Source organism: Passer montanus, unplaced genomic scaffold (assembly GCF_014805655.1).
Source record: "Passer montanus isolate IOZ18808 unplaced genomic scaffold, ASM1480565v1 scaffold209, whole genome shotgun sequence".
NCBI lineage: Eukaryota > Metazoa > Chordata > Aves > Passeriformes > Passeridae > Passer > Passer montanus.
The window spans coordinates 85,039-105,706 of record NW_024366692.1 but is presented as its reverse complement, the minus strand read 5'-3'; the positions used below and the strand labels follow the sequence as shown (position 1 = coordinate 105,706).

At 47.2% G+C, this 20,668-nt stretch overlaps 3 protein-coding genes across 3 annotated transcripts; 1 reads left to right on the top strand and 2 right to left on the bottom strand.

The window, feature by feature from the left end:
* Window positions 1-3,040: 3,040 nt before the first annotated feature.
* Window positions 3,041-3,580, bottom strand: LOC120501897 (scale keratin-like). Its single transcript, XM_039708676.1, has one exon. It carries the CDS (start codon window positions 3,578-3,580, stop codon window positions 3,041-3,043), a length of 540 nt encoding a protein of 179 aa, XP_039564610.1.
* Window positions 3,581-6,264: 2,684 nt separating this feature from the next.
* LOC120501896 (scale keratin-like) lies at window positions 6,265-6,819 on the top strand. Its single transcript, XM_039708675.1, has one exon. It carries the CDS (start codon window positions 6,265-6,267, stop codon window positions 6,817-6,819), a length of 555 nt encoding a protein of 184 aa, XP_039564609.1.
* A 1,192-nt stretch (window positions 6,820-8,011) lies between these two features.
* LOC120501910 (claw keratin-like) lies at window positions 8,012-8,635 on the bottom strand. Its single transcript, XM_039708689.1, has 2 exons — window positions 8,335-8,635; window positions 8,012-8,196 (listed from the first exon to the last, which is right to left on the bottom strand). Exons 1-2 carry the CDS (start codon window positions 8,633-8,635, stop codon window positions 8,012-8,014), a joined length of 486 nt encoding a protein of 161 aa, XP_039564623.1.
* Window positions 8,636-20,668: the final 12,033 nt, after the last annotated feature.

The following is a 20,668-nucleotide window of genomic DNA, read 5'->3' as shown; positions in this document are numbered from 1 at the left end:
GAGGTGTCCTGTCCCCAGCCCTACGCGGACGCCTGGAGCCAGCCCTGTGTCACCTCCTGCGGGGACTCGCGGGCCGTGGTCTACCCTCCGCCCGTGGTCATCACCTTCCCGGGGCCCATCCTCAGCTCCTGTCCCCAGGAGAGCATCGTGGGCACCTCCTTCCCGTCGGGGGCCATGGGATCTTCTGGGTCCGGGGGCGCCATTGGGGGATCCTACGGAGGGGGCAGCGGCTCCCTGGGGGGAATTGGGGGATCCATTGGAGGGGGTTCCATGGGGGGATCCTACGGAGGCGGTTCCACAGGGGGAATTGGGGGATCCTATGGAGGCGGTTCCATGGGTGGATCCTATGGAGGGAGCAGATCCTTTGGCTCCGGGGGTTCCTACGGAGGGAGCAGATCCTTTGGGGGCAGAAGATCCTTTGGCTCCTCAGGCGGGGGCTTCGGGGGCTCCTGCGGTGGGGGCAGCTCCTTTGGGGGCGGCTCCTGTGGAGGGGGATCCTACGGAGGGGGCAGCTCCAGGAGGTTTGGAGGAGGAAACTGTGGCTTCTTTTATTTCTGAGGCAGCCTCAGCTCCCCCGGCAGCAGCCACAGGCTGGGCTCAGCTCCTGGGGAAGCTGCAAGCCAGGGACATCCCAGGAATCGCCTTCTCCGGCCTTTGTGGATCTGCATCACTTCCCAAAGCCCTGGGAATTGTCCTTTGTGCTCCCTGTGTGTGACTCTGCCCCAAACCCTTCCTTGTCATTAAAGTTCTGTTGCATTCAAATTCCAATAGTTGTTGGGTTTTTTTTGGTTTTGTTTTTTTTTTCTCCAAGTAATCTTTTTGCCTAATTCAGGAATTTGGGAGGGTTGGAGGCTCCAGGATGGGAACCAGGGCCAATTATCCCACTCAGCACTGGGTTTGAGGAGGGGACAACAAATTCTCCACCATGAACATTTCCCATTGAAGCTCTTTTATATCCCTATTTTTGCCTCATGTTTTCCACATTTCTCCTACAAATCCTTCAGCTGGAATCCACTTTGCCCAGAGCCAGCTGAAATCCTCCTCTCTTAAATCCTGGAGTGACTTTCAGGCCACTTTAACAGGAATTTGGAGCTCTCGTTTCACCTTGTGACACATTCTGGGATTTGCTGAACTGGAATTCTGTGGGATTTTGCCTCCTCTCTCTGGAGCTTCACCATGATTGCAAACAAATTATCTAATTGTTTCCCAATTGAGCCTCTTCCTTCAGCCCCATTAAGGTTTTGCTCGGAGCTGATGAATTTATTGTGTGCCATCATTAAATTAATCACAGATTAAAATTCCTAAACCTCTTTAGGCACACCAGGAATTTAAGTAACTTTATTAGTGTGTCATCCAATTTTCTATTTACCTCCAGAGCTGTCATTCAATTTTTTAAACCCATTTTCAGCTTAAACAGAAAGCGAAAAATTTGATTTTCCAAGCAGGAATCTCTCATACGGACAACTTCTTTTTCTTGATATTTCCCATATTTCAGTTCATCCTTCTTGATTTCATAAATATTAAGGATTCTGTAGTGCAATAAAAAGTATTGAAAAAATATTTAAAACTTTTTCTGGGGGGTCCTGCTCCCCTTCCCGTGTTTTCCAAGGGAGTAAAGCCAGGTTTTAGGTCACCTTTGGCACATCTTTAGACCTGGGGCTCACCCAGGGTTCTCTCTGTGTTCCCATCCCGACAGAAAACAACAGCACCAGGCGGGATCTGAGCTCTTGTGTCACTCCTCCCTTGGGAAATTCTCTCTTGCACAGCCTGGTGACATTTTGCTGTCATATAAAAGCAGCCCTTTGATGATGCCACAGTCGGGAGAAATTTCTCCACATCTTGAAGCGTTTGGCACTTCCAGCTCAGAGTGACAGCTCAGAAATCAAGGACAGGTTCCTTGGTGGATTTCCTCTCATTCCCATCCTCAGTCCTCACATTTTTATATTGGTTCACGTTCTTTGATACTCCTGAAAATGTGCTCAGTTTTCCTGAACCTCAGAATTCTGCAGGGAATTGTGATAATTCCAAAAACTGGTTTAAATATGGTGGCAGAATGGACAGGGAACAGGACCAGGACAAGAGGGAATGGCTTTGAGCTGTGCTGGGGGAGGCTCAGGGTGGGAATTTGGGAAAATTCCTCCTGGAAATGGTGGCCAGGGAGGTTTGGAGTGACCACCCCTGGAGGTGTCCAAAGAAGGACTAGACATGGCACTGTCTGGTGGAAGGTGGACCTTGACCAAAGGTTGGACTTGATGACCTTGGAGATTTTTTCCAGCCTCAAGGACTGGATTTTATGATTCCAGGAACTAACAGAATCCTTCAGGAGGGAGGAGCTGAGCAAAACCAGGGTGTAAAATAAAAACCTTGTGCTTTCCAGCCAGTCAGCTGACCACATCCCACCCCTCACTTGTTCATCAAGAGAGACAGAGACCTCCATGCCCCTCAGAGAACAACTGAACCCTTTTGTGCTTGAATTTTGGGTGCTCATCCAACCCTCCATTTCACAACCCCAATTAATTAAACAATTATCTCCCAATTACCACAAAACCCCGTAATTGCTGCTCACAGAACCAGCTCGAGGAAGCCCAGGGAGGTAGAGGAGAGGATGGGACCGAAACGGCCCTGCAGATAAAGGAAATCCCAACAAAACATGATGATGCAGGAGGATTTTAATAGGATACACTATGAATGACACCAAACAGACACTCCTTCCTTCAGCCCACTGCCCAAGAAGAATCCACCTTCCACCCATTGTTCTTCTCCTGTCAGGGCTGCATTGACAAGCTCCGTGCCAGGCCTTTCAAGCTGTTCTGTTTTTCTTCTCTTGGCACAATGGAAAGAAGGAGCTGGCACTGAAGGGTGATTAACAGAGGCTGTTGTTAATTAAAGACAAAGGGGAAATGCAGGGAAGAGGTGTGGGCCCAGTTCCCAGAGGTCCTGAGCCAGGGTGGCTCCCGTTGTTTTTTTTGCCATCTCCAAAAAGCCAGTCCCAGCTGCGGGTCTGGATCGTGGGGCTCTATCTCCCAGATCTTCAGCTGCCTCAGTTTCCCAGGCGGGATCCACGGCTGCTGCTGGTGTAGAACTTCCTGAGGTAGCAGCCCCCCGAGGAGGAGCCCCCACATCCAGAGGAGCCCAACCTCCCTGACACACCCCCAGAAGAGCTCCCAGATCCATAGGAGCCCCCGGATCCATAGGAGCCCCCAGAGCTATAGGAGCCCCCAGATCCATAGGAACCCCCAGATCCATAGGAGCCCCCAGATCCATAGGAACCCCCAGATCCATAGGAGCCCCCAGATCCATAGGAACCCCCAATTCTGGACAGGCCACCAGAGTAGCCTCCCATCCCTGAGCCGTACGAGGAACCACCGGAGGGCTGGGGCATGGATGATGCCACGATGCTTTCCTGGGGGCAGGAGCTCAGGATGGGGCCAGGGAAGGTGATCCACACGGGTGGGGCGTAGACGAGGGCCGTGGAGTCCCCACACGAGGCCACGCAGGGGCCAAGGCCTCTGCTGTAGGCACAGGGCTCAGGGCATGCCACCTCGCAGCCGGGCAGGCACCGGGAGCTGATGCAGTTCATGGTTCTCAGGGCTGGAGGAGGAGCTGGGAAAGAGAAGATGGAGTCAGGGAATGTCAGGGACAGCAAATGAGATCCTTGCCCTTCCTGCTCACGGAATTCCAGGATCCCCAAGGTTGGAAAAGGGCTCCGAGAGCATCGAGTCCAAGCTATGCCCAACCCCTACCTGGTCACCCAGACCAGTGTCCAGGAATTCCTTGGACACCTCCAGGGGTGGCCACTCCAAACCTCCCTGAGCCCCTTCCAAGGCCTTTTCCCTTTTCCAGGAGGAATTTTCCTAAATTTCCCACCCTGAGCCTCCCCTGGCACAGCCTGAGGACGTTTCTGGCTCTGTTCCCTCGGATCAGATCCCAAATTCCCCCTGGAGAAGCCCAAAATTCCCCCTGGATCCTCCTTTTCTCCAGGATGAGCCCCCTCAGCTCCCTCAGGATTCTCCAGACCCTTCTCTAGCTGCTCCAGCCCCCAGCGACCTTCCCGACTTGAGGGACCCAGAACTGGCCACAGGATCGAGGTGTGGCTTCACCTCCTCCTTCAAATCCTCCTGTCCTGGGACACCATTTCTCCCTCCCCTGTAGAAGACACCTAGGATTTAGTTTTTCAGTAAATTTAAGCTTTAAATTTGTGCCTCAAGCTTTGAAAAGCCACAAGAAAAATTCAAATAACTCCTAAAATTCCATCTTTAAATATCAAATTGATTTCTTCCAAGTGACTGCAGTGACTCCAAGGAAAAGCAGGATTTCACTGCCACGTCTCCTGGCTAAAATCCCCAAAATCAAGGAACGAGTCCTATTTTAAAACTATCACTACAGAGAATGAGAGCAAGCAAAGACCAGTTTAAATCCAACTCACCTGGAGTAGCAAGAGAAGTCAGGAGAAGGTTTGAGGAGAGTCCTGAGAGGTTCCTGCTTTTATACCTCTTTGGAGGCAGCTCCTGGGGTATGAAACATCCCATAAATCTCTCACCTTACCAAATTCTGATTTTTTTCCTCCGTGTGACTCCTCTAACGCCTGTAATTATTTTCATAGTTTCCAATTAGCAAATCAACCCTCGACATATACAATCTGACTCTCATATCATAAATTTGGCTTTTTCATTGTGTGGGAATTTTACAGCCCAGTTCCTGTGCAACATCCCAGGGATGACTGGATTTACAATGGAACCTGACCCCTGCCTGTTATTTTTCATTAATGATTTAAGTGAGGCCTGGACAAGATTTCAATCCTGCAAGTCTGCACTAAAGAACGGCTTGGGTTGATGATGAGATAATTTTGAAGGTCAAACTCATTTGTGAAGAGTTTCAGGAGGAATTTCCTCATGGAAAGGGCTTTGGAAGGGGCTGACCAGGGGGGTTTGGAGTCCCCATCCCTGGAGGTGTCCAAGGAATAAGTGGACAGTGTTCTGGGTGACCAGGTGGTGATGGGTCAAATGTTGGACTTGACAACCTTGGAGGGCTTTTCCAACCAAGATGGTTCCAAGGTTCCAAGTCTGGGATCCACCTTGGGGCACAAAGGCCTGGTGACCTTGGGCTGTGCCCTTGCAGAGGCACTGGTGAACATCCTGGTGACAACGCTGAGCTCAGCATCCCCAAAATGAGTTTTGATTAAAATTACTCAGAGGTTTCAGGGCTTAGAGGACCTCGCATGTCACTTCAATGCCTTTGAAATGTGTTTTGCTGTCTCATCCCCTCAATCCATGGGTGCACGAAGGGTTGCAAAGAGCCCTGACCCCCATCTGAGGTTGGATGATTCTGGTTGGGAGGGATTTCACCCAAATCGGAGGATTACACCCCAATTGTGTGAGTGACATGAGGGGAGCCACCTTCTTGCGAGTCACTGAAGGAAAACAAACACAGAGATCAGCTCCTGTTTCTTTTGGAACCAGAATGATGCTGAAAGGATTTTCCTCCATGAAGTCTGAGACAAAAGGAGACTTTTGGGTGTTGGGTTTCTGTCACTCAAAGCAGGGCTGGAAATGATCAGTAATTATGAGCTGAAATGAAAACAATTGCAAGGCTTAAGAGGATCTTTTTCTTTGTAAGTGATAAGAATTTAGTAAATGATGGGTGACATCACGTCCTCCTTATTGTCTGAAAATGGAATAAAAGGGGAGAGATCTGAGAAGTCTTCCATTCTCGCAGCTCCACTGACTTATTCCCTCCAAGACGTCGAGGTAAGTCTGACTTCATTGTACTCCTCAATACTTTGAAATTTCTCCTTTTTTATCTTGCAAAATTTTAGGAGTTTTAGAAAAAGCTGAGGGAGAGAAGAGTAGATTTAGAAAAGTTGGGGGAAAGGGAAGTACAGAGCAAGGAAGATTTTCCTTGGGGACTTTCTGAAGGCAATTTTGCCTGTAGATCTACTGGAAAAGGGAATTAATGGGACTATTCTGGGCAAGGAATTGTTTAAGGATCAGGTAGTTCAGCCCCAGAGAACAGGGGAAGATTTTTTTTCTTTTGAGAGATTCAGAAGAAAAAGAGATGTGGTGGTAGGAAAGGAAGAACTGAGAAGCCTCAAACAGCTCAGGAAGGAAATAACAGGAAAAATGGGAATTTGTGAGGGAGGATTGAACCGAGAGCAGCTGGAGAAGGACAAAGTACAACTGGTTCATACTGGGAACCTGTGGCCTGACTGTGCTCCTTCCTTGACCTCACATTTCCTCTCCCAGCTTGATCCCAAATCCCAAGAAGATGATGTCAAACGTCGGCTCCGAGTGCCTGCCAGGCTGCGAGGTGGCCTGTTCCCAGCCCTGTGCCTACAGCAGGAGCCTGGAGCCCTGCGTTGCCTCCTGTGGAGATTCCAAAGCCGTGGTGTTCCCTCCTCCCGTGGTCCTCACCTTCCCGGGCCCCACCATCAGCACCTGCTCGCAGGAGAGCGTGGTGGGAGCGTCCCAACCCATGGTTCTGGGTGCTCCCATCCCAAGCATCTCCGATGAGCCCTATGGGGTGGGGAGCTCCTTTGGGGCTGGGAGCATGATGGGAGCAGGACCCTCCTTTGGATCCGGGGGCTCCTTTGGCTACGGGGGCTCCTCGGGGGCCAGGGGTTCCTTTGGATATGGGGGTTATGGAATGCAGAATTCCCGCGGGTCCTGTGGCTATGGGGGCGCCCTGGGGGCGAAGGGTTCCTTTGGGTCTGGGGGTGCCTTTGGCTATGGAGGCTCGCTGGGAATGGGGGGCTCCTGCTACAGCCGGAGGTCCCGCAGCAGCCGCGGCGGATCCTGCGTGGGGAGCTGGGGCTCATCCTAAGGCCAAACAACCCAGAGGATGAAAACCCGGGATCCAGATCCACGGCCAAGCCTGGAATTCCGAAGCTGATCCCTGAAAACCAGGCCCACATCTCTTCCTGCTGTGCCTCATCTTCAATCAAACGCTGTTCTGCGGGACGACGTCTCTCCTGGAACTCTTTAATTAATCTTGTTCCGTGTCCTTTCTGGTGGGGTGGAAATGCTTCAGAATTTCATCTGGGGTTTTCTGTAAAGGCCCCAACTTCACCTTGTGAAGTGGCTTTTGTCACCGACGGGGATGGCCTGGCTGCCCTGGGACCACCCATGAATTGCTCTGTTTTGTTCTGTTTCATTTATTTCACCCTAATAAAAATCTTTCCAAACTGCATTGGCAGCTTCCTGGTTTTCCTTTCCACAGAATTCCAGGATCATTTAGTCTGGAAAAGACCTCCAAGGTCATCGAGTCCAACCTTTGATCCCCACAAAATGAGGTCACCCCTAAGTATGCCATCCTCCATTACCCTGGCTCCAAGGGTAAACTTGTTTTAACTGGGGGCTGCTCCAATCCACCCCCAGAGGTTTTTCCAATCTATTGGAAATTATTCTGTGTTATTTATTGAATAGTGTGGAATAGATCAGAAAGGGAAAACAGTTTATTGAGGAATTTCAGACTAATTATATTTGCATTAAAGCAGAATTAATTCCCCTCTGATGAGAATTAATTACTGCACAAGGATTCCCTTCTTTCAGACCGGTTTGTAACTGCAACTGTGGTGAAATAAAAGCCAGAACCCGAGGCTGTGATGCAACAGGGCTTTAATACAAACAAAAAGTGGGATGAGGCAGTGCAAAGACAAAGAACAGAATCTTCATGTCAGCATTCCCATTTCAGCATTCCCATGCCAGCATTCCCATTTCAGCCTGGACTCCAGTCCAGCATTCCTTCCAAGACATTCTTTTTCCAGCCGGACACTTTCACAGCCAAGTCCCATGACTGATTTGACTCTTCAGGTTCAGGGAGTACAAAACACAACAGGAGCAAGGGACAAAGGGAGGGAACATCGGGATCCTAAGCCTTGGATAAAGCACAAACGAGATCCAAACAACCCCAGCTCTGACCGGACCAGCTGGAGCAGAGACTGCTTGGAATTCCTAGCTCTCAACTACTACCCTGCATCCTATTTTTCCTTTGGACATTCCTCAGCTTTAAAGGGTTAAAAAGGCCCGTAGTTCCCATAGCGATACCTGTAGTACCCTCGGGAAAAATAGGGATAATAATTCCTACCATAGCCTGAGAAATAGGAGCCGCGGTAGAGGCTTCCAAGCCGTGACATCCCGCCCCCGCAGGATGAGCCCCCTCCCATTCCCCCGCAGGAGGAACCCCCTCCCATTCCTCCTCCTCCGGAGCCCCCTCCCATTCCCCCGCAGGAGCCCATTCCTCCCCCTCCAGATCCCATTCCTCCTCCTCCAGAGCCCCATCCCGATCCCATCCCACCTCCTCCAGACCCCATCCCTCCTCCAGACCCCATCCCTCCACCTCCAGACCCCATCCCTCCTCCAGACCCCATCCCTCCACCTCCAGACCCCATCCCACCCCCTCCAGACCCCATTCCCCCGCCAATTTCGGGGATGGACGACCCAACGATGCTCTCCGTGGGGCAGGAGCTGATGATGGGTCCTGGGAATGTCACGACCACAGGTGGGGCATAGACAATGGCTCGGGAGTCTCCGCAGGAGGCGATGCAAGGCTCGCTGCAGGCGTCGACGTAGGGCTGGGCGCACGTCACCTCGCAGGGTGAAGCGCAGCGGGCGCTGAGCAGTTGGCCATAGGAGGACATCGTTCCCGATCCAACCTGGAAGGACAAGAAGGTCCCAGCCTGGTGAAGGCACAGCCTGGGAAGGATGGATTGGAAGGATGGGGGAAAATTCCTTAGTTCTGGAGTTATTTGTGTGTTTAATTCTTTAAGCGGCGCCTTTTAGAGGTAAAAAATGTCCCCAGACTTCTCCATGAGAGAAGGAATCCAGGTGAAGAAAATGTGTTTTGTCCCTAAATTCTGAGGGATGAGGCTGAGATATCCGGCAGGAAATGGATGGCGTATAGGCAATTATTCCCTTTGGAATTTGATGGAAAGGGAGCTGGGAATGTGGATTTGCTGGATGGTGTTTGGATGAGCAGGTGCAGATGTGTGGGATTAAATCATCTGAATAAATGAGTTTGTGGTTAAAAAAATTAAAATTATAATTTAAAAAAATCATCATTTCTAAGGCACAATCTGCTTTTCCATAAATTGCACCAATCAAGAGAGATGAATTGTGGAGAAATGCTCCTGATTCTGTTCCCACTCCTCTCTAGTGCTCCATGGAATCACAGAATGGACCTTAAAGATCCAGTTCCAAGCCCTGGCATGGGCAGAGGAACTTTTCATAGACCCCAAACCCTGTCCAGCCTGGCCTTGGACAGTTCCAGGGATGGGGCTGCCGTGGCTTTTCTGGGAATTCCATTCCAGGGCTTCCCCATGCTCACAGGGAAGGACTTATCCCTAAAATCCCATCTAAACCTCCTGTCCATCAGTGGGAACTCATTCCCCCTTTTCCTTGCACTCCATCCCTTGGAAATTGTCTCTCCCCTTTGTCTCCTTCAGGTCCTGAAAGGCCACAATTGGGTCACCCCAAAACTTCTCTGTATTTTTGTCCAGTCTCTATTACCAGAATGAATTCTGGGAAGAACCTCCCTGTCCTTCTCCCACTTCATTCCCTTCCCTGTTCCTTTTGGGAATCAATCCCACCCTGATCACAGGTTTGGAGTGACACATTTAGGAAATGCTCAGTTCCTAAAAAATTCTTCCCATCAACACTTTTAAAACTCCCATTCCTTTGCCCCGTTTTATCCACCTTAATCCCAAGATTCTTCCCACGCAAGAACGGGTTTGGAGAATAAACTCTACCCTGATTTAGGATAGGATATAAAACCTCAGTTCAAAGCTCCCCATAAACCAAATTACCTCTAATTAGGAGCTGATTCAGTTAAATCTGACTTACCCCGTCAGCAAGGAGAACGACTCAGCAGAGGCAGCTCCAGGGCCACCAGTCAGGAGCACTTTTATATCCTGTCATGGAGAAGGGAAATTGGGACCAGAATGAATTCTGGGAAGAACCTCCCTGTCCTTCTCCCACTTCATTCCCTTCCCTGTTCCTTTAGGGAATCAATCCCACCCTGATCCCAGGTTTGGAGTGACGCTTCTCCATAAATAAATGCTCAGTTCCTAAAAAATTCCTCCCATCAACACTTTTAAAACTCGCATTCCTTTGCCCCGTTTTATTCACCTTAATCCCAAGATTCTTCCCACGCAAGAACGGGTTTGGAGAATAAACTCTACCCTGATTTAGGATAGGATATAAAACCTCAGTTCAAAGCTCCCCATAAACCAAATTACCTCTAATTAGGAGCTGATTCAGTTAAATCTGACTTACCCCGTCAGCAAGGAGAACGACTCAGCAGAGGCAGCTCCAGGGCCACCAGTCAGGAGCACTTTTATATCCTGTCATGGAGAAGGGAAATTGGGAGCCACCTTGACGCAACCCCTTGTGAAATGGAATGTTTTCCCTGCTCCTGCCTCCCCTTGTCGCAACTGTTTTGATAACGCCTTAGGATTAGGAGATAATTCCCAGTCCCACACAGGGCGCTGCAGGTGCTTCACCCTTCCTGGGCCTTTGCTGGAAATCTCTCCATCCTGGGGGATGGACGAGGGATTTTTCCCTAAAAATGGAGGGGGATTTTCCTTAAAATATTCATTTTGTGTGCGCGTGATCCACCTCATGAGTTTTTATGGAATTTCTGACTTCTAAATTGCCAGGCCCACACAGCAATGTGGGATAATCCCCAAGCGTACAGGTGTTTCAACCTCCCAGGGTCTTTGTGGGGATTCCCACCATCCACTGAGGGGGATTTCCCCTAAAATATTCATTTTGTGCGTCCGTGGTCCCTTTGTGTTCACCCTGTGGGTTTTTATGGAATTTCCGACTTGGAACATAAATTCACAGGCCCAGGCCTAGAGGTGCTTCACCCTTCCAGGGCCTTTGTTGGGAATCCCTCCATCCACTGAGGGGGATTTGCCCTAAAACAGGTTTTTTTTCCCTAAAATATTCGCTCTGTGCCTGCATGGTCACTTTGTGTTCACCCCATGGGTTTTTATGGAATTTGTGTGCTTGGAGGTGTCCTTTGAACAGAGGATTTTCTTTTCACATTCCAAGTGGGAAGTTTGAGGTGCCAAAGCAATTCCTGGACAAGTATTCCATCATAAATTAAGCTAAAAAAGGCTACCTGCCCAGGATTTTACATTTTATCAGCAATTCCTAATCTCAAGGGTTGTCCCCCTCAGAATAAACACCTATAAAATACTAAAAACCAGGAAGAAATTGAATTTTCCTTTGGGGATCTGTTTTTAAGAGGCCAAGATGAGGAGAGGAATTTAGTTTTGGATTAGAGGACCCAGAGCAAACATTACCTGAAGTCCAGGCTCACAAACTCAGCTCAAAAAAATCCCCAGGACCTGGAAAATGCTGAAAATGTGATTTCCACACTCACGTTTGCATTAAAAAACCCCTCTTCCTTCTCAGTTGTGGTGAATTATTAAAATGAAAGGAAAACACAAAAACAAAGACACAAATAAATTATTTTATTTACATTTCATGGCTCTGGAATCAATATAATGAGTAGAGAAGACACATGAGCAGCACAGAACAGTCTGACTCACTTAATTTGTGGCAATTAAAAGCACCTATTAATTACAGTGATTGGCAGCTGAGGCAATTCCAGGAGTTACCAAACCCAACATTTGAAAAAAGTCCATAAGAACCTCTTCATTGTCTTGAGGAGAGAAAATTGGTTTAAAACACAAAACTGCCAAAAAAATCCCTGGGGTTTCTTTCTGGATTTGAGGATTTTCCCTGGAAGCTTTAATGGGATCCTTTCCTTTGTGGAATTTCACAGCCCTGACATTCCACGGAGATCCTTCCAAAAAAAATCAGCTCCCAAATGCAAACCCCTGGCACAGGCTCAAAACTCCTTTCACAAGCCCTGAACCTGCCTCAGATCAAAGAGTTCCTTAAGAGATAAGAGAAGGAGATAAACTCCCTTCCCAGCTGGAAGAGAAATCCTTCTGGAAATATAAATTAAATTTTTTAAAAATCAGGAATTTTGGCTTTTTTTTTTAATGCAAAGGAATTCAGGTGGAAAACCCAACAAAACAACATAGTTTTTACATTTTAAAAACCCAACTTTAAAGAGCAGCACTTTGTGGCTCCAGACTCACCTCAAACAAACCAGCTCCAGAGATTTACCTGGCAGATTCCTCATCCTGTTTTTTCCTGGCACGCTGATGTTGTTGTTGTTGTTGTTGATGTTGTTGTTGTTGTTGTCGTGCCTGGTAAATTGATTTTCTGGCTTTAGGAATTCCAGGGCTCTGCTCTGATCCTTCCCGGCTGCTTTGCATACGGAGATGAAATCAGAGGAAGCTGCTGCAGCTGCTTTGCTCTTCCCTATAATTTTCCAAAATTGGGCTCCAAGGCCGCTTGGCAGAGAGGAAATCATCGGTGTCATCATCCCAGATCAGGGCAGAACACCATCCGCAACCCTCATTTTCCTCCAGATTTTATCGGGGCAGTTCCAGGCTTGGAAGGGAACAACCAACAACACCCAGCAGGAAAATAAATAGGCTGAAATTTGGGAATTGCTGTGCAAAGTTGAGGCTGGTTTGGATCGTGGAATCTCAGTTTTGGAGCAGTTTCTGAGCTCCCACCTGAAATCCAATTTCCAAATAAAGGGATGATGTTTTGGGGAGTTTTTTCATTGGATAATTGTGAGATTGAAGGGGAAATATGGGATTAAATGAAATCACCACCAACTGCTTGTTAATGATTTGTTTTATTGCTCAGACCAAGGCAGGATCACAGTTTGGTTTATTTATGTTAATATATGTCCATTTATGTTAATGTCTATCAATTTCTGTCCATTTATGTACATTTCTGATAATTTATGTACATTTCTGATAATTTATGTCAAATTTCTGTCCATTTCTGCCCATTATTGATGTGATTCCCCCTTATGTGATTATTGATCCTATTAAAAAAATAAATTCTTTGGCAACCTCCCATTTCCTTCTGGACATCTCAGTCTCTCTAAGAGATGAGTCTCCCATCTCATCTCCCTAAGAATTTAAGGACAAACCACATTTCCACTTGGATTTCCTCTCTCATGGAGAGGTTTGGGAACATTTTTTACCTCCAGCACCACAAAAGGTGGTGATTAAAGAATTAAACACACAAATAACTCCGGAACTGCGGAATTCTTCCCCACCACCCAACGAGATTTTCCTGGGAGCTCGGCAAGAATGACGGCACCCCAATTTCCTGGGAATCTTTCATCTTGGAAACAAAATCCAGTTAATGGTCTGTAATTCCCTGGATAAAACTCGAGGCAAGGTGGAATTTCAGCCCCGGGGGGGGGAAGCCTGGAGTGCCTGGGCGTGATTTGGGTCTGTCTAAAAGCTGGGCCAGGTGTCCCTCCGGGGCCCCCAGTCAAACGCCTTCTCCGGGTCAGGGTCACCTCCAGAACTTCCCAAAATCTCAGAATATCCTGAGGTGGAAGGGAACCCCAAGGATCAGGCACAGAACCATCCCCAAGAGTCCCCAGAGTCTCAGCTGGTTTTTTGGGGGGTTTTTTTGGGGTTTTTTTTGAGGTTCTGGAGCCCCCAGGATTGGGCAGGGTAGGTGAGTGAGATCTGATAGAGCTCAGCCCAACCCCAAACCCGAGAAGATTGAGGAGAAGGAGATTTTGAGCTTCACTGAGGAAATGGAGCATGGCCAGGGATGGGAACAGGGCTGGAGCAGCTGGAGAAGGGTCTGGAAAATCCTGAGGGAGCTGGTGGGGCTCAGCCTGGAGAAAAGGGGGATCCAGGGGGAATTTCGGCCTCTGTCAGGGAGGATTTGGGATCTGATCTCAGGGAACAGGGACAGGACAATAAGGAACGGCCTCGAGCTGTGCCAGGGGTGTGAAATTTGGGAAAATACCTCCTGGAAAATGGAAAAGGCCTTGGAAGGGTCTGCCCAGGGATGTTTGGGGTTCTGGAGGTGTCTGGGGAGTTCCTGGACATCGGTCTGGGTGTCCAGGTGGGATCAGACACAACTTGGACTCGACGACCTTGGAATTCTTTCCCAACCTCCAGGATCCTGGGCTCCTAAAGAGCTGCAGGATCTGCTCCTCAGGAGGGTAGGTGCTCATGGGAGAAGTTTGGGGTTATTTGGGGCATCTTAGAAGTTCCGCCCTTGCAAATAATTAATTTTACTATTTCATTAGTGCCTGTGGAATGAGCCAATTCCCATTCCTGTATCGCCCCATGGCTCACCCAGGCGTGGCGCTAAGATCCAATTTAATCATCCATTAATGAGAAAGATATTAATTAAATCTTCATTTGCCTTCATTGCCTCATTAAAGCTGCTCATCTCAGCAAGAAAATCTGGCAGCTTCCTCCGAGTTCCTTCAAGGATTAAACCCAGAGCTGCTGGCACAAAATCCTGTAAAAGGAATTTATATTTGGATTTAAGGAAGGAAAAGGAAATTTTCCCAGGGGAAAAAGCGCAGGATTTTTTTTATCCAGAGGAAATATTTGAATATTTTCCAGCTGCGATTATTTGTACAGCACTGATTAGTCCAGCTAAACAAGGCCAAAGGTTCAGCCTGAATGAAAATCTGTCAGGAATTCCAGGGCTTTCCTTGCTCCTGGAATTCACCTGGAATTGTGGTTACGGGAAAAAAGGGGATGGGTTCAAGCTGAAAAAGGAGAAATTTGGGTTTGGTTTCGGGAAGAAATGGTTCCCTGTGAGCGTGAGGAGGCCCTGGAGTGGATTTCCCAGAGAAGCTGTGGCCATCCCATCCCTGGAATTGTCCAAGGCCAGGTTGGAGCATCCTGGGATAGCAGAAAGGAGTTGGAATAAGATGATTTTTAAGGGCATTCCCAACCCAAAGCATTCCACTTCTGTGATTTTTTGGGCCTGAAAAGGGATTTACAGAGGAAAAGCAGCCCTGTCTCTTGCCTTGGGCCAAGCCTTGGTCTCCATGACCTCATCCCAGATTTTGCTGCCATGCAATATTGGGAATATAATGACAGGTTATTGGGAATAACCCTATTAATACCGGGGTGTGCCCCAGCCTCAGATCCACCCTCTGCATGGAGAATCCTTGGGCGGGTTGGGTCACTTTTGGGCATCAGATTGCCCCCAATAAATGAGTATTTTACTGGGCCAGGAGAGGGGAAAGGGAAAGGCTTGTGAGGAGGAGTTGTGGGATGGGATGTGGGAAAGGGAATGAGGGATCTGGATCATCCTGGAGGTCCTTTCCATTCCAAATCATCCTGGGATTCCGTGAAGATCAGAGGAGGAGGAACAGCCAAGCTCCCCGCGCAAGGCCGTAAAAAATATGGGAGCACTGGGAGAGAAACAGGTGGGATGGGTTTGTGGGAGGTGGGAAAAGGGGGGAAAAGCAGGGAAAAAAGACAAATTGGCTGGAAAATCCAAGGTTTCCTGATGCACCCTTGGTTTTCCAAGCTGCAAATCAAAATAATAATAATAATAATAATAATAATAATAATAATAGTAGTAGTAGGCAGATGAGTGGAGAATGCTGAGGGTTGTTTGGGAGACTACTGGGGCAAAAAACCCCATGGAATGGACCCAAACAAGATCTGTGGGGAAAAAAATCAGATCAGCTGGATCCAAAAGGGATCAGACTGATGCAAAGGGGATTAGATTGATCCAAACGGGATCCAGCTCTGAGTTCTTGGTGGAAAAGCTGGTGGCTCTTTTCCAAACAGCCTCAGTGAGGAGACTCCTGGGGGAATTTCAGGCTCTTCCTGGGGGGATTTGGGATCTGATCCCAGGGAACAGGGCCAGGACAAGAAGGAACAGCCTCAAGCTGTGCCAGGGGAGGCTCAGGGTGGGAAATTTGGGAAAATCCCTCCTGGAAAAGGGAAAAGGGCTTGGAAGGGGCTGCCCAGGGATGTTTGGAGTGGCCACCTCTGGAGGTGTCCAAGGAATTCCTGGACATGGGTCTGGGATCGGACACAGCTTGGACTCAACCTTGGAGATATTTTCCAACCTCAACAGCTGTGGGATCTTCCTTTAATGAAGATTTACCCCAAAAACTTATAAAAGGAGTAATTCCCATTCCTCCTCTTCCTGAGCCCTGTGTGGAACTGGAGATTGTCCAACTCCTGGAGCTGGATGGGGTGGAGCCGCTGGGGCCGATGAGTCAACCCCGAGGTCGTGGGGTCCGCCCCGCTCATGACCTCATTGCCGGAGTTTTCCCAACCTTTTCCCCCAGAGCCAAACAAGAAATGTGGGATCCGTGGGCTGCCCACGGCTCACGGGCTGATCCTCCAAGATATGGGGATCATTATATCACCACTGGCATCGGGAACAGGAATGGGAAAGTGGGGCACACAGAAATGGAGTAAACAAAGGGATTTATGGGAGCTCCCAAAGTGAGAACTCCCCCCAAAAAAAGGGAAAAATTATTCCCTATTAAGGGAAAAATTTAAATGTGGAGAGGCGGGGAATATTTGAGGGGATTGTTTCAGCAGGAACAGGTTTGGGGGGATTTGGGAGCATGGAAAAACTTCCTGTTTCCCACCTGGATGCCCAGGTGAGGAGGGTGGGCACAGAGAAAGTGAAATCCCTCCAAAACACGGAAAAAGCCTCCTCAGAGGTTGGGATTCTTCCTTCTGCCTGTTTAGGAGTTGTTTTAACATCCCTGACAAATTTTCCACAATCCCTTTTCCCTTTGAAGGGAACCCCTGGATTTGGGCTGGTCCCAGAAGGAGGAGCCCACCCTAAGATTGGTGAGGAATTCCAAAATTCCAACCATTCAAGCACAGCTGAAACTTCCCCGGTCCACAAAAAACCCTCAGGGATTAGGGATTTATCCAAATTTCCCAGTTAGGAGAATTTCCCTGGAAAAGAAAACCAGGAAACCACTGTGATAATGCAGAATAGTTTTAATGGGAAGGGAAAGAACAAGAATAAAAAAAACAAAATAAAAATTAAAATAAAATATAAAATAAAAATAAATTATGGGATAAAGTACATAGGTCCAGGTGAAGATTCTTTACTTTTATCCTGGAATTTTGCAATGGTTTGGGTGGGATCATCCAGATCCGTGGGCAAGGGACAATTCCACTATCCCAGGTTATTCCAAGCCCATCCAACCTTGCACTGGACACTTCCAAGACAGAAAATCCACATTTTTGTGGCCAAATTTTCCTGCTGAGTTAATTTTTATATAAAAAACAATTAATTTCCACAATTTTTTCCTTTTATTAAAATTAAATATAAGGAGACTGGTTTATTCCCTTTCCTGTGGTGAAAGTGAAAGCCGGGAAGTGGTGACGGGATTACGCTTGTATTTATCCCAATGAAAAGGGAATTTCCTGGTGAGTAATTCCCATAAAAGCTAAATCAGGCTTAATTAGGCCTGGCGGGGAAAGGCTTTGTCAGATCCGACCACATGTGAGGTGCTCCCCAATCTTGATTTTTCTAGAAAACCACAGAAGAACAACAAATTGCTCCCACAAACCAGATAACAAGTATCAGGTTATCCCAAAATTTGGAAAAAAATGTTATTTAATGGCTTTATTCCACTGCTTGGGAATGTCTGAGGGGAAAAAAATCTCAACTTAAAAAACCCCAACCTTAAAAAAAGCCCCAACTTAAGCTGAACTCAAATTCCCAAATCTGCTTTGGAGGAGCCTCCAGAGCCTTTGGATTGGGGTCGGATCCGCGTCACACTTCCAAGATTTCCTCTTCCTCCTTTGCTGCCTCCTCGTTTTCCGTTCCCGGCTTTTCCGGATCTGGAATATTCTCCTGGCTCCCGTTCCCAGTTGGCTGCTGGCTCCTGCAGCTGCTCCTTCGGCAGGGATGGATCCAACGGGAAGTAAAAATGTAGGAGCAGCGCGACGCTCGCCGGGGGCCGAACTTTGGGACGAAACCCCCGGAACGTGGGATTGGTGCTCCATGGGACCTCAGGGAATTTCGGAAAGTTCCCGCTCCCCCCTCCAGCATTCCTGAGGATCCCAGCACCATTCCCGAGGATCCCAGCAGGGTCTCCTGTGGGTCCACGCCGAGGATGGGCCTGGAGGTGAATTCTGGGATGAAAGCCCCGGAACGTGGGATTTGCGCTCCATGGGAGCTCAGGGAGGTTCCTGAGGATCCCAGCGCCATTCCTGGGGATCCCAGCGCAATTCCCGAGGATCCTTCTGGCATTCCCGAGGATCCCAGCACGGTCTCCTGCGGGCAGGTGCTGAGGATGGGCCCTGGGAATGTCACGAGCACGGGAGGAGGGAAGATGATGACGCGGGAAGCGGGGCAGGAAACCACGCAGGGCTGGCTGGAGCCGGAGGCCGCTGGCCCCGGACATGGCCCCTGGAATTCCGAGCACATCTGGGAAGAACCAGGGAGAACCTGCAGCCAGAAGAGCAAAAATATCCAGGAATTAGAAAATGTATTCCTGGTTATTTGTAAATCCCAGTGGGAAAAAAACCTTGCTCTACTTAATGTTTATTTTAGTTTTATTTTACTTGATTTAATCCAATTTAAAATGTATTTTTAATTTAAAAAATATTTAGTTCTTTAATTTTATTTTTTAAAATTAGGTTTAATTATCATTGTATTTTTAAAATTAAGGCATTTTTAAAAATTTTATTTCATTTTCAGTTATTTTTAAATTTCATCCCGTTTCTTAATCTTCGTTTTTAAAATCCTGTTTAATTTTCGTTGTGCTTTTAAAATTCAGTTTTTTAATTGTAGTTTTAAAAAATCATTGAACATTTTAAATATTACTTTGAAACTGAACTCCCAGCTCAGTTTCTCCTTTTCCCCACCCACCTCAACCTTCCCAAAACACCCCACCCTGGCTTTTCCAGGCCGTGATTCCAGGATTTTCCATCCTTCCCGGATGATTTGTTTATCTCAACCTGCCCAGCCCTCGTTGGGATAATTACCCGGAGCAGATTACAGAGCCTGGGATCTCTCCCAGCTCCGGATCCGCATCCGGAGCGCTCCCTTCACCCTGACAGCTCCAAAATCCCTGGGATTCTGGAGAAATCCTTCCTCCACATGAACTCCCGAGGGCCCAGAACTCCACACAGAATTTTGGTGCCCAAATTTTTTTTCCCCTGGACCCTGAATCTACATTCTTGTGGAATTAATTCCAGAATTTTTCCAGGGATTTACCTGTCAGGATTCAGAGCTGTGGGATGCAGATGATTCCCCCCAAAAAAATCCCTGAAATTTGTGTCCCTGGAGGAATCCAGGCTCTTCCAGAGGCTCCTTCAGAGGTAGGTGTTGGCTTAAACTCCTCAAATTCATCAAATTCCTGGTTTTTCTCCAAAGATTCCGCTGGAAAAGTCCAGGGGAATCCTATTATTTACCTGATGGGGATTTCTATGGAGATCAAATGGGTTTTTTTCAGACAATTCCCTAAGTTTTTTGGTGGGAAAACAGCAGAATTGGAGTTTCTTCTTCTCAAAAGTGCTACAAAAATGGAGTTTTGCACCAAAGAAATTCCTTGGCTGGTTGGGAATTGGGAGAAATAACTTTTTAGGGAAAATGGGCTCAGTTTGGATCATTCTGGCAGGAAAATAAAGTGGAAAAAAGATTTTCCTCCCTTTCTATCCCATAGAAAATAAATTTGATTTATTAATAATAAATTTTTTTGAGAAAAAAAAGATAAAATCACAAGTTTTCTCTGACTTTTAATGGAAAAATATGGATAAAATGTTGCTGAGCATCTTGACCTTTAAATTTCCTTCCATCCAAAAACATTCCATGATTTTATGACAGACTCACCCTAATCCCACCAGAATTAAAATTAAAGTAACTTTTATTGTTATTGACAGTTAAATGATAATTACTACACTCCAGCAGAATTTTTTTACATTTTAACAAGAATTTTTAAACCCAAATACCCAACAAAATAATTCCCAGCAGGGAATCTCCCTTTGGAATTTTTGGAGCCACAGAATTCCCAAGAAACCCCAATTGTTTATTTCATTTTCCCAATTATTCATTTTGATTTCCCATTTTCCCCAAATTATGGGACGGAAGGGAGAGGGACTTACCAATATTCCAGGAAGGAATCACCAGGAATGTCCGGGGGAGCCCCAAATCCGTGGAGTTTTATAAGAACTCCCGAACTTCCAGGAAGCTGAGGCAGCCTTTGGGCGCGAGGGTTTAATTGCCTTCCCCTCATGTGTAATAATCTTAATTACTGGTAATTATTTCGGGGTTGTTTACCCAAATGATTCCCTTTTCCATGGGAATTCCTGTCGTATCACCCAGGATTCCTGTTGGTTTTGGGGGTTTTTTTGCAGGAAAAGTGAATTTTGGAAGGGATTTCACAATTTCTTCCTAGATTTTCAACCCTGGGATGGTTTGGGTAGGAAGGGGATTAAATCTCATCACATTCCAAAGCTTTTCCAGGGACAGGAATGCTTCCTGCTCTCCCAGCTTGCTCCAAGCCCCATCCCAGTTTTTCCTTGGGTTAAAAATGCCTCAAGGCATTAAATATTAAACATTTTTAAACATTCTCTTTTTTATTTTAAAAATTAATTTAAAAATTAATTTTAAGAATTCAAATTTAAATTTAAAAGTTTTTAAAGTTTATAGTAAATAAAAAAGTCTGATAAAAAAATTAAACATTAAAGACTAAAATATGAGGGGAAAAAATTAATCCTGTGGAAGCTGGAAAAATTTGATTAATTTCATGGAGTTTTGATGATTTCCTGAGGATTTGGGTGGATCCTCAGAGCTGAGAGAATCCC